This window comes from Myotis nattereri (assembly GCF_964212035.1).
Source record: "Myotis nattereri genome assembly, chromosome: 10".
Classification (NCBI taxonomy): domain Eukaryota; kingdom Metazoa; phylum Chordata; class Mammalia; order Chiroptera; family Vespertilionidae; genus Myotis; species Myotis nattereri.
In genome coordinates, this window is record NC_138085.1 from 72,650,439 (window position 1) to 72,663,754 (window position 13,316).

Below are 13,316 nucleotides of genomic sequence, written 5' to 3' on the forward strand. Positions count from 1 at the left end.
CGGGCCACCTACGTTCGCACCTCCCCTCTGTTGTGGCTCGAACCCGAGTTCACTCCTGTTGGCGCTCAGCTAGGGCTTCTCCATCCAGAGCCCTCGGGTCCAGCCGCCGCCCTATTTCCGATACCCCTTATTCGGGGGACGGCGGAGCCCCTGGACATGTTTTATAACCCATTTACATTTGCTCCACCTTGTATCTTCACGCTTTACAGGTGCACATAATTTAGCAAAAACAGCAAATCTAATAAAAGAGGATCATTACGCCTTCGTACCATCTCCGGATCCCCTCAAGCCCTTACCGTATGTTGTTTTACGTATTTGTGCTAATAGCTTACATACAGTTTAGTAATTTGCCTCCTTTGACTGAATGTCACTCCAAAAGCACTGCCACTGAGATGGTGCTAAAGTGCAGCCCTGAGTCCTTGCTTCCAACTCCATCCCGCGCTCCCGTTCCTCCCGTTCCCTGCCGAAGCCCCTACCCTGCGGCCCGAGGGGTGGGGGTGGGGGTGAGGGAGTTCCCGGCTGCGGCTACTCAGCCCCGAGAGGTGGGTCCCTCGGCGGGATATTTTCAAACAAAACATGTCTCGCTACTCTGGAGGGTGTCCCCTCCCGTCTCAGGGAAACCTACCCGGGCGCTGGCCCGCAGAGCCCGCGAGGTGAGGTGCCCTGGCCACTTGCCTGCGGTCCTTCGCGGTGGGCTCAGGGCCCGAGCAGGCCAGGCTGCACTTGGGGGATGCACTTCTGGATGACCTCCACTGAGTTTCCACATGTCCTGAGAGGAAGGCTAACTGCCCTCCCCAACCATGCGCATATGCAGGGAGCCCCCAAATGGGCCTGGGGCCCACCCCCCAGAACCCCCGGTCCAGGCTCGGCAAACCCCAACTTGAAGGGGAGCCTGGGGTGTGGCTGTGAAAACTTGGGGGCATGACCCGTCCTTTCCCCCACTACTCCAGGTTGGGGCACTGACCTATGGAGTCCTCCAGGCAGCTTGGGGAGGCAGAGTGGAGTGGAGCCGGCTCCGCGCCTCACAGCAGCTTCGTCAGGTCCCTGCTGCACTCCGTGCCCAAGGGGAGGGAGCCCTCTAGTGGCAGTGAACGTTTTCTGCAACATTGAGCGGGCCTCGTTTGGACTCTTGCCTCTGCTTTCTTGGACCGACCTCCTTTGGTCAGAAAAGAGCTGCCTCGAAGCCCTCTGTCGACCTGGAACATTGGTGAAAATTGCACCCAAACCGGAGGTTGTGAATGTCCCCAGTAGTTGATTTTAGATTTATTTATAATCTAGGCTCTCTCTCCTGGGAAACAGACTACAGGCTGGAATCTTTTGTGCTATTTTCTGGATACTTGACCTTGGAGAGTTAGCTCATCCATCTGAGCTTTAGCTCCCCCACAGAATGTGGGGATCATAACACATTCTTTTAACCTTGTTGTGACAACTACACGAGGAAATGCACACGAAGGGTATGGGGCATGTGGACATGTGTTGGTTGTACTGGTATCCTGCTTATTAGTACAATTTGAAGAAAACTGGAGGAAGATGATAATCTAATTAACGCTTTGTCAAGAACGTTAAATATATTAACAGGTATGTAAGCTTTACCTGAGTGCCTGCATAAATATGACTTGAGGTCCAACAAGATTTTCCAAAAAGTTAAAATGTATTAACTAGAACTTGGTCCTTCCCTTCAGTTTGTCTCTGATCGGTTGACTAGTCTGGCTTCTCTAATAATTTTAACACACAAAATCTAAAACTCTCTGGGTGGCCTTTCCCTTTTGTCTGGAAATCTCTTAAAGTGCTTTCAGTTACAAGAGAAGGGCAAGGTTTTTATCTGCTCCCTACTCCACTGGGCTCTCGTTTACATTTCAGCGGTTTGCGGTGTACAAACGAAGAACTTAATGTTAACACATAAAATATACATGTATGCCGTTAACAGTAACTTTGCTTTAAGCTTTTTTCATTAAAGAATTATTTTTATTTTTATAATCTCCCCACAAAGAAATTATGAAAATACCCATCAATACATTGAAAAGTCACTTTAAAATCCTGGGATGAAAAATTCTAAATATGTTGCATCTTCTGTGATTTACAAATAACAGAATTCTGTAAGATAGAGCTTCCGAATGATTTTGACAGACATTTACTAAGAAGAGTCAGAACATTTAACTTTAAAAGATATTCAGTTTCCACCCCAACTGAGTTTTTGAGAAGCTGCATTTGTTGACAGTTCACCACACGCCGACTCGGTAGCCCAATGGCCTGACATCGGTACATGGCTCAGTACCAATGCCAGGCCACAGGGCCATGGAGACAGAGTGTGTGGCTCTGCATCGGTACCTGCCGCCGCCACCAATGAAGTTAATCTGAAGGACAAGGAGTTATAGGCTCCCCCATGCAACTGACTGAAGTGTTCTTCTCTTATTTTTTCCCTTATGTGTTAAATAGAAGTAAATATACATATGGTAAAAAAATGTAAATGGAGGGGGGAGGGACATTTAAATGGTAATTATCAACAAATCTGACGTCTTTGGAATCACTAAGCAGTCACGTGAGCAATTTATAAACTGAAGTCAACCTCAGAGTCTCTCTGAAAGTAATTCGCAGGCCTCTGGAACCACGTTGATTTTCTTACATGTGACCTTGTTGCAGAGGAGAGCCATGAAGTTCTTTAAAAAAACCCAACAATTACAAAACCAACATGCACACTCTGCTCAGAGACGGCAAGTCCGGGCAGCATCCCGGACTCCATGGATCGGTCCCGGCTCCAGACAGAGTCCCTGGTATCATCCCTGCAACGAAGAAATCACATTTACTAACAAGGCATTTTCAAAAGTAAGAAAACCTTCTTTTAAATCAAAATGAGGTTGCCTGGTCCTTATAAGACGAAGAGGCTTAATTCTGACAGAAATTTGGGTCATCTGGTCATTACTTAATAGAAAAACATCTTTATTTAACATTGTACAAAAGGGCAGGAGCCACAGAGTCCCAAATACTCAAGGTAAAACCAGGTCATATTTTTTCTCGAGTACAAAGGGAAGGCAAGAGGGCAAGGACCTAAAGAGGAGAAGAGAAATTCCTTCAGTGCAACTCCCACCTCCCCACTGATGAGAGGCTGGGTGCTCTACACGCGCCCTAGGCCGCCCCCTCCGCCCCCCCCCCAGCCCCCGGTGAGCTGGAAAGGCTTACAGGGGCGCGGGCACCTCAGCCCAGCCCTTCCTGGATGCCTCGGATCCTCCTGGCCAGCTGCACATCCTTCGGGAAGAGAGTAACACGCCCGGCATGTAGGGAGAGGAGGTAGGCGTCCTCAAAGAGATGCACGAGAAACGCTTCTGCTGCCTGGGGACGGAAACAGAGGTGGACTGACCTGGGGGTGGGGGGGGGGCGGCACAGGCTGCTTTTTCCTGGGGGCCTGCTACACTTCGTCTGGGAGGGCTCCACGGCCTAGAGGGAAGGCGGCTCACAGAATGAGCCCGAGCTGCCTGGGGATTCTGCTACCGCCAGACCAGATCCTGCCTCCAAACCCTGTGTCTCGTGGCTCTTTTCCTGGAGGCATGAGTCAGCGCCACACTCCACAGCCAGCCCTGGGGAATGCCACACCTGTCTCCCATACTCAGCCCTCACCCCACTGTACCAGGGCCCTCTTCTTACCTCTTGTAGGGCCAACAGGGCATGGGCTTGCCAATTGAAGTCCACACCGCGAGTGAATTTAACACATATTTCTCTTACCTGTGAAGGAGTGGAGATGGGAGGCAAAGGAGAAGGTGAGCGGGGAGGAGCAGAGAGTAGGGGAATAGAGACTCGAGGGAAGGTAAGACTCTCTCCATGAGTCTCTGCCAATCTTCATTTCCTTATACCTTCCTGGTCCTTCATCTTTGGGCTTAAGGAGCAGCAGGTATCAGCTCCTGGGAGCTTAGGACTTGGCATGTCTCTTACTGGCGGTGGGCGGAGGGCAGGGATGAACAGGTGGATGAGAGGGTTTCTATTTACATAATCCAAGAACACAGTTTCAAAGGGGGTGGAGTTGGAAATTAATCCCATAATTTATTGGAAGGTACCCTGGGCAGGCTCATGTTTTTAGAAAATGAAGAGTCCCCTACCAAGTTAGAGAAGAGGTCCCCTGGCCATTTGGGCAACAGACGACAGGGTCCCCAATACTGGGGACATTTAAAGAAAGGAGGCAGCATGGGGGTGGGCGGGAAGCCCCCTGGAGCTCACCAGGCGGCAGAAGGGCATCTTCCTTAGTAACAGGTGTGTGCTCTTCTGAAGATTTCGGATCTCCTTCAGAATCAGATGTCTCCGGCGACCAGGTGGGCGGCCAGATGGGCGGCCAGATGGGCGACCAGGTGGGCGACCAGATGGGCGACCAGGTAGACGGGCAGGAGTGCCTAAGCAAAAGAGTTGAGTCAGCCCTGGCTGGGTAGTTCAGTTGGTTAGAGCTTTGTCCTGAATCACCAAGGTTGTGAGTTCAATCCCAGTCAGCGCACATACAAGAATCAACCAATGAATGCATAAATAGCGAAACAACAAATAGAAGTCCCCCCCCCCCCCTCAGTGAAATCAATTAAAAAAAAAAGGGTTGAGTCATGCATGGGGTGAGGTGCAGTAGAAAACAGGTGCTGCCTCGAAGCTTGGCTGTCAAACTGTCAAATTGCTAGACGGTGTCCAGCCAGTGTGGCTCCGTGGTTGATCATCGACCTATGAACCAGGATGACTCCTGGTCAGGGCACATGCCCGGGTTGTGGGCTCGATCTCCAGTGGGGGGTGTGCAGGAGGCAACCGATCAATGTTTCTCTCTCATCATTAATGTCTCTCTTCCTCTGTGAAATCAATAAAAATATATTTTAAAAATTGCTAGGTCATAAAATAACCCACAAAAGCAGGGGCTTGGTCTATTTTATTCACTGCAGCTATCTTCAGTAACTGGAAAGCAGCAGGGAAGGGCTAAATAAATATCTGTTAAACGAATGAATGCCCCTTTCAGGGTATTATCTTAAATGCTAATTCTCGCAGCAGCCTTTTCTGACTTCCAACCCTTTCCAAACTGGTGGGCCACCTCCCTCCTCTGGGCCCCACAGTACTCTGTTCCTCGATTGGAAACCCAGCTATTTTGTTTTTAGGTCTTTTTGGGGGGAGCTGGAAGGAATCTGAGAGAGTATCCTGTACAGTTCTCTTGCCTTGGTTATCCTTAGGCCCAGAGAGGTGAAGACATGCGGCCAGAGCTCATTACTGGCCAGAGTGGGCCCTCAGAAGTGGCATAACTCAGTACCAATGCCAGGCTGCTGGGCTAGGAGTCAGAGTGTGTGGCTCACAGCTTAGTTCCAACAGCAATAAAAAGAAATCCTAAAAGAAACATTCCCCAGAGTAGAAATCAAAAAAGTCAAACTCTCTGATCAGAAATTAAAAACACAGGAATACAAAACCTAATTTTTTTCTAACTCTTGTGTTGAAGAGGAAACTTAATCGAAATGAGTTATTTAGAAATGAATAAAAATAAAATTTACATATCAAAACTTATGAGATACAGCCAAACAGTACTCGAGGAAAATGTATAGCCTCAAGATCTATTTATTAGAAAACAAGAACATTTAAAGATAGCTGACCAGAGCGCTCAACTCAGGTGTTCGGAAGAGAATAAAATAAGCCCGAAGAAGGTAGAATCAAAGAAATATTCAAGACACTACAATAAATCAAAGAGAGTAAAACAAAAAAACAGTACTGCTGCTCCATAAATTAAATCAAGGACCAATAAAAAGAAATGAACCTCTGATAAGTGGAATGAAGAATAAAAACAAAATAGCCCACAAAAACATTCTGAAGGATAAACTCAGTTTCACAAATGTCACTCAAGGTGCAGACAAGAAAAGAGACTCCGCAACAAGTAGTTCAATAGAAGGGATTTGACACAGTGAACTCATTACAAAGGTTTAGAAAAGCTGCAAGAGCAAATGGGGTCGGTGAGGCAATCCAGAGATACCTTATGCCACACAACGCTATCCCTGGGTGGGGAATGTGGGCCAGAACAGCAGAGCAGTGTCTAGGGGATGGGTGACATTTAGGAGAAAGAGGGAGGCACGTACCCAGGCGGCAAGCTACTGGCATCGGCCTCCGCCCTTACCAGCAGTCAACAATCTGCTCACTGGAGGCAGCCTTTGACAGACAGACACAGCAGCCACAGAACACAACGAAAGGTCACCAAACAATCCAAGAAGGCCAACACCAAGAGAGGAGCGAACCACACTCAACAAACCAATACCAGAGGAATCGGAGTTCGGAGTAGACAAAAGCCATGGAGGCTTTTTTTGTTTTTGTTAATCCTCACCCGAGGATATGTTTCCATTGATTTTTAGGGAGAGTGGATGAGAGAGGGAAAGACAGAGAGAAATATCCGTGTGAAAGAAACACATCGATTGGTTGCCTCCTGCATGAGCCCCAACCCAGGGCCGGGGGGATGGGGAGGAGCCTGCAACCAAGGTACACGCCCTTGACCGGAACAGAACCTAGGACCCTTTGGTCCGTAGGCCAACGCTCTACCCATTGAACAAAACTGGCTAGGGTGAGACCTTAAAAAAACACAACACATATATATATGTATTTTTTTTTATTGATTTCAGAGAGGAAGGAAGAGGGAGAGATAGAAACATCAATGATGAGAGAGAATCATTGATCAGCTGCCTCCTGCACACCCCACACCAGGGATCGAGCCCCCAGCTCAGGCATGTGCCCCTACCCAGAATCCAACTGTGACCTCCCGGTTCATGGGCCAATGCTCAACCACTGAGCCACACCTGCTGGGCTGCCCTTCATCTTTAGATCAGAAATAGCAGAGCACATTTGCAGAATGCCAGTGTAAGGAGTTTGGATTTAATGCTAAGTGCAGGTGGAGAGGTTAACAGAAAGCTCCTGGGAACGTAGGAGAAGAGTATGACCAAGAGCCCTCGGAGGAGGAGTGGCTTTTGACAGGAAGGGGGACACCTAGGTTCTCTGCTGAGAGTGAGACGGGGCTCTGGAGTTGTAGCAATTCACAGGGGAAGAAAAATGTATGCAACAGTCAGTGGGTAAAGGAAAAGCCAGACTGCCAGACCAGTGCCATCAGACTGCCAGACAATGTGGGGTGTCCATCTGTGATAATCATCTAATCTAGCCAGGAGTAGAGAGATGTTTCTATATAGGAAAGCAACAGCAAACATCATACTTAACAATATTCCTGTTAAAATTATGAACGAGACAAAGATGGCCAAAACACTGCTCTTATTTCAATACTAGAGGCCCGGTGCACGGATTTGTGCACATTGAAAGGAAATTAATTAGAAGGTGGCCAGCAGGGTGGGACTGGGCGAGATGGGCCAGACATGCCCTGGAGCCAACCTCCTGTGGTTCCTCCCATGGTTCCTCCCTGGCCGGCAGCACCTGGGGTGGTGCCAGGGCTCGAAGGGCGTCTGTGGAGTGAGCAGGGTCCCTCAGGCAGGTGGGGTCCCTCAGCCTGGCCTGCGGATATCTGGTTGAAACCGGCAGTCAGACATCCCCCAAAGGGCCCGGCAGTGTGAGGGGACACTGCAAAGTTGCTGTTGCTCCGCAGCTCCTGCGTTGAGTGCCCCCTGGTGATCAGTGTGCGTCATAACTACTGGTCGGAGCGTCTGTCCCCTGGTGGTCATTGTGCATCATAGCTACTGGTCGGCTAGCCACTTAACCTTTTATATATATAGACTAGTCTTAGGGCCTCACTAATACAATAATAAATAAAATGTATACAAATAAAAAAGATCCAAAAGTCATTCTCTGCAGACAAAATAATAGCCTAGCTAAAATTTTCCATTAAGCAACTGAAAGACTGTTAGGATTAACAAGAAAATTCAGCAAGTTGGCTGGGTGCAAGGGTTATTTATGTTTAGGAAAGAAAAATAAAACTCATATTCACAACGGCAACATCTATAAAGAATCTACCATATACTTTTTTCCCCACGCTGTTCGTAGCTAAGTAGCAGAAGACAAATGAAACAGTGATGGCAAAGCACAGGCAGTGCGTCTCTCCTCCACCAGGCAGATCGGGAGGACCAGGCCAGTCCTCCTGCGCACACACCTCCCCGAGGGAACCAGGTGAGAGCTCTGCTTGAGTCAGGGCACAGGTTAAGGCCCAACGCAGCCACCCCAGGAAGGAAAAACAAAACAAACCGAGCAGGGAACCTCCTGATAGAATCATTGTTCGAAATAGTCACAAAAAGGAACCAATAATTTTGCAACTCAAAAAAGCACCAACATCGACGTGTAGAAAACCTGTGTCCGCCAGGACAAGCTGTGTGACCTTCAAGTTACCGGGCCTGTCGGCGCCTCGGAGTTCTCATCTGTATAATGGTCACAACATGACGTGGAGATAATTCACGCAACGAGTTAGCACAACGCCAATGGATGCTAGTATATCATGGAGGTTGGCATGAGGCCAGGTCTTTCTCCTCCTCGGAACTACCTTCCCCGGTCCTTCGCGCGGCCTGGAACTGGGGACCTGCTCCGAGCAGATGCTGCAAGGCCTGCGGACCGGGAGCCGGGAGATCGGGCTGGATCCCGGGCTCAGCAGGCGGGCCTCGGTGCTCTCGTCTGTGAAATGGGCACGCGGAGCCGGCCGTGCCCAGCTTACAGACGGGCTGTAGGGGGTCCGGCTCGGAGGGAAAGGGGCCGCGGCCAGTTACCTGAGGGGGCGCCCCGCCGAGGGGTGGCGGGGGCCGGGGCGGCGGGGGTCGGGGCAGCGGGGGCCCGGGCGGCGGGGGTCCGGGCGGCGGGGGTCGGAGCGGCGGGGGCCGGGCTCGCGGGGCGCCTCCTTGGGGTGACGGCCTTGCGGCCCCGGCGGCGCGGGCCCATGGCCGACGCGGAGGGTCTCGGTCCGCGGCTCCTTCCCCGCCTGCTGGATTCGGGGGTTGAGGCTGGCGACTGGGAGGTCTGGGAGCGCCCGGGTCGCGTGCGCCCGCGGGGTAGGACCCACGGGGAACGCGCTGCCTGGGGTTCAAATGGCTCGCACGGCCGATCACCGCCGGCGTTTTTTAAATCCGAATCCTGCGACTCCCAGTGGCTGCCTCCGGAGCAGAGCAACCACGGGGGCAACCAATGAGAGCACAGGCCTGGAGGCTGACGGCGGCAGTGATAGGAAGAGGAACGGGGACGTGAAAGATCGACGGTCGGAACAGCCAATGGACACTTGAAGAAGTGAAAGGAGGCGGGACTTTCTACCTTCCTCTACTTGTTTGTAGCGATGCCGTCAGACTCGTGTCCTCCGGTGCCCTCTGGTGGACAAAGGAAAGCTCGATTCTGGAGGTGGAGATGAGTTTGCAGAACGCGTTTCTGACAAGTCACTTTGCTCAAACGTTTTGTGCGTTTCTGACAAGTCACTTTGCTCAAACGTTTTGTTTTGCTCTTTCTACCCAGAGACGGCATTTAAAGATGAGGAAACAGACCTACAGAGAACGTGACAACCCCTTGTCGCGCCTGTGACCCTCCCGGGAACACCCCGCGAATATGACTCACAAGCCAGTTTAACTGCATGCTCTTGATAGTTCGGGATCTGTGGATAGGGTCAGGCGGGAGCTCAGCACTATTCTTGGGTCACACTCTCGGACATTACAATAGAATGAGCCCAGGGAAACGTCACCTTCCTTCCTGTTGTGGATAATCCGCATTCAGGCCAAGTGTAGAACTGGGTAGTGAGAATAAAGGGGATTTTACTTTCTCGGTTTTACTTCCTTGCATTTTCTAAATGTTCTACAGTTAACACTACTATAATCAGGGAAAATGTCATTACAAAATTAGCGATTTCACAGAACCCTTGTTCACTGCTGGTGGGAATTTAAAATGATGCAACCGCAGTGGGAAAATAAAATGGCAATTGGCCCAACAGTTAAACATAGAATTAGCCTATGATCCAGCAATTCCACTTCTGGGTATACACTCAAAAGAATTAGAAGCAGGGCCCTGGCCAGTGTGGCTCAGTTGGTTCCATTCCCAGAGAGGGCACATGCTCAGTATTGCCAGGGGGTGTGCAGGAGGCAGCCTATCCATGTTTCTCTTTTACATCGATGTTTCTCCCTCTCTCTTTCCCTTCCTCTCTAAAACAAACAAACAAGTCAATAATAATAAAAAAAGAATGAAAAGCAGGGACTTGAAAAGATATTTGTACACATAGCAGTGTTATTCCCAAAAGCCCAAAGTGTCCCAATGGATGAATAAACAAATTGTGGTATATACATACAATGGACTATTATTCAGTCTTAAAAAAGTAAATTCTGACACATGCTGAATTCTGGGACAGAAATCCCTCATTAAAATTTTTTTGTGACAATGAAGAAGGGTGATTTATAAACTTTCATGGCTACATAGGGAACTCCCTGCTGATGGCAGGTTTTGAAGAGATGTAGTCAACAAAAGGCCAGAGGGGCTCTAAACCCAGGCAAATAAGAAAGAATATTGATCTACAGGTGGGTTAGGGAGGTGGGCACATTTAAGAATGCTGAGAAGCTCGGCTTTTTATGGGAGCCAAGGCTTGAGAGGTAACGTGACTGGTCCACGGTCACCCCGTTGAGGTAGAGGCAGGGCGGAGGACACACTCTCTGACTCCTGATTCTGCTTCTCTCCCCTGCACCAGGTGACCCTCTGCTCCAGGCCCCTGCCCATCCTCATTAGGGGTCAGGGCTCTGACCTCCTGGAGTGTTGTTTGCTTAAACTATGCTGAGCCCTTCGGACAAAGTGAAAGCAAACAGAACCACTTGGCAGGGCCCTACATTTCTGCCTGGTGGGCAGATCCCTGTGAGAGGGGTGGAGGGGCACTCCAGGGCCTCAGGTTCCCCCAGGGCCACTTTGTGATGGGCAGGGACTGCTGAGTTCACTGCAATACAGATGGTTTAAATTACATTGTGTTTGAACTGATGTTTCCATGCTTTGGTACATGAGAGCTTTTCCATCCAACATTCTAGAGGCTGCCCAGGAACACCCCAATTGCCACTCCTTCCCTCTTTAAAAAAAATCCATACTGCTAATTTCCCTTTTCTTTTTTAACAGAAAGGCTGAAACAACATCCCACGGTAGGTTGTTGTTGTTTTTTTTTTGACAAGGCAGCTGTAGTCCCCAGGACCCTCACTCTCCATTTCCTTCTTCCTGTGACACACAATGTGTCTGGAGCTGCCCAGGGGCTCCTGGGACTCAGGGCTGGTGGGAAAGAAAAACCCTCTTCTCCCAACAACCTTTAATAACCCACTGGATTCCCACACAGCCTGAGGGTTTTACTTGTCAAAGATCCCTTCCCCTAGACTTGATTTTAAGGACGGCATTTGCTGTTTTATGCTCGAGCTGCCCAGGAAAATAGTCTGAGGCCCCAGAGACTGCCAGGGAGTGAGGAACGCTGGGATGGAGGGCTGCTCGGCTCCCTGGGGTCCCAGATGCCAGCTCCCTCTCTTTGAGGGGGCTGAGGGGGACCTACTGGGAGGACACCAGCTCATGATGTTTCTATCCCAGCCACAGAAAATTCCCCCAAAGACCCCAGAGAGAGACCAGTATGGCAGGTGGGGCTACAGATTTGGAATCAGATTTCATGACTTAAACACCTGCTCCATGAGGAAGTCACTTAACCTTCTCTGACCTCGGTTTCCTCATCTGCACCCACCTGTGCAGGCTGTTATGTGCTAGCATGAAAGTTAAGCACTTCATAGAAGGCCTGGGATGCCAGCATTACTCTGAACGGGCAGGATCCTGGTCAATCCATCACCCTGCAGGTGGGCTGAGGACCAGCTATGCTCTAGATCCCAGTCTGTGGCAGGACCATGTGGCTACACGGCCAGAGCCCACAGCAGGACACTGGTCTTGCCAAACAACTGATAATTTTGGGCCTCAGTTAAAATGGAAGGTGCAGCGTTCATAAAAGCTGCTACACCAAGGGCTGCCTGGAACTCCCCTGCAATCTCTCCCAGGAAGGGGAGCCCTGAGCGTGTGTGAGCAAGGGCACCTGGGCACCAAAACAGGCCTGGGGTAGGCCCTGTGGGCAGAGGGAATCCCCAATGAATGGGCTGTCACTCCTTTCCCAGGTTGGTCAAAATCACAGGCCACAGAATGGGCCCAGCTGGGGTTGGGAGGCTCTGAAGCCACAGGCTGACACCATCTGCTTTACTGGACACCAAGGCCCAGAGCGACTAGGCAAGGGGCCGGGAGCACAGGCAGAGTTAGCGAAACCTAAGGCTCCAGACAGCACTAGGGGATATCTTAAACGTTTTAAAAACGGAGCACTTGGAGAAACCAAGATGGTGGCATAGGTAAACAACTGAAATTGCTGCCTCCCACAACAACTTCAAAAATACAACTAAAAGACAAAACAGACATCATCCAGAACCACAGGAAGGCTGGCTGAGTGGAAATTCTACAACTAGAAGGAAAGAGAAAAGCACACTGAGACTCAGAGGAGGTGTGGAAGTAAAGTGCAGAGGTATGGAGGCACACACGGAAAGGGCTGGCAACGGAGGATGCCGGTGTCTTTTTCAATCGGGAGGGAGTCTCAAGCTCCTGACGGCTCTGAACTCCAGTTCTAGGTGAGTCTCTGGGGACCCAGACTCATACGGGGAGAAACTGGACTGTCTGGCATGGGTCGGAATTCAGGCGGCTTTCTCTCAGAGGTGCTTGCAGTGATTACCGGGACACTGAGACCCGGGGCCTCTTAGGGTAGGACTGAGGGGCAGCCATAGCTGCTTGCTCCGCCCTGTTGATTCCCTGAGACCCCGCCCCACCCAAACTGTGCGCAGAGGCTTTTGCATATGAAAGGCCTGGCCCTTTGCAATCTGAAAATTACCTAACACACTGCAGCTGGGCCAGAGAGACCCAGAACTTCCAAAAGAAGGCCCAAGGCCCTACAGCAGCTTGCATTGCTTCACAGCTGGGCCTCATCTAGGCACCTCCAAACTCCAAACAAAGAAGAGGAATCTGCAGATCTCTCCATAGCTCCTGCTGGGTAGCCCCAGGCAGAGGCTACATTAGCACCTCCTTAGAGACCCAAGAGCCAGTGTACCCAGTGGTCAGAGTGGGACCATCCAGATTACAACTCCTCAGATCCATAAGGGACACACTCAGGGGGCAAGACTCAGTGAGCACCAAAGCCCCACTGAAGCAAGTTTTGCCCTAGAAGGGTGTCTCCAGCACAGAACTTCTCCCACTGCAGACACAGCTGATTCTCACAGACAACTGACCTGGAGGTAAATTCCTCCCAGTGACACCAACAACAATCAAGGCTTAACTACAACAAGACTGTGCACAGCCCACAAAAGGGTGAACCAAGAGTGTCCACCTCAGGTAATTGGGGAGGCTGA

The 13,316-nt window shown here is 50.4% G+C and overlaps 1 protein-coding gene across 1 annotated transcript; it reads right to left on the reverse strand.

The window, feature by feature from the left end:
- Positions 1 to 1,949: 1,949 nt before the first annotated feature.
- On the reverse strand, positions 1,950 to 8,841 carry CENPA (centromere protein A; the record flags this gene model as incomplete). The annotated part of the gene is made up of 5 exons (XM_081100873.1): positions 1,950 to 2,780; positions 3,178 to 3,327; positions 3,640 to 3,717; positions 4,207 to 4,362; positions 8,782 to 8,841. The coding sequence occupies 4 exons, from the start codon at positions 8,839 to 8,841 to the stop codon at positions 3,193 to 3,195; spliced, it is 429 nt and encodes a 142-aa protein (XP_080956999.1). The 3' UTR covers positions 1,950 to 2,780; positions 3,178 to 3,192.
- Positions 8,842 to 13,316: the final 4,475 nt, after the last annotated feature.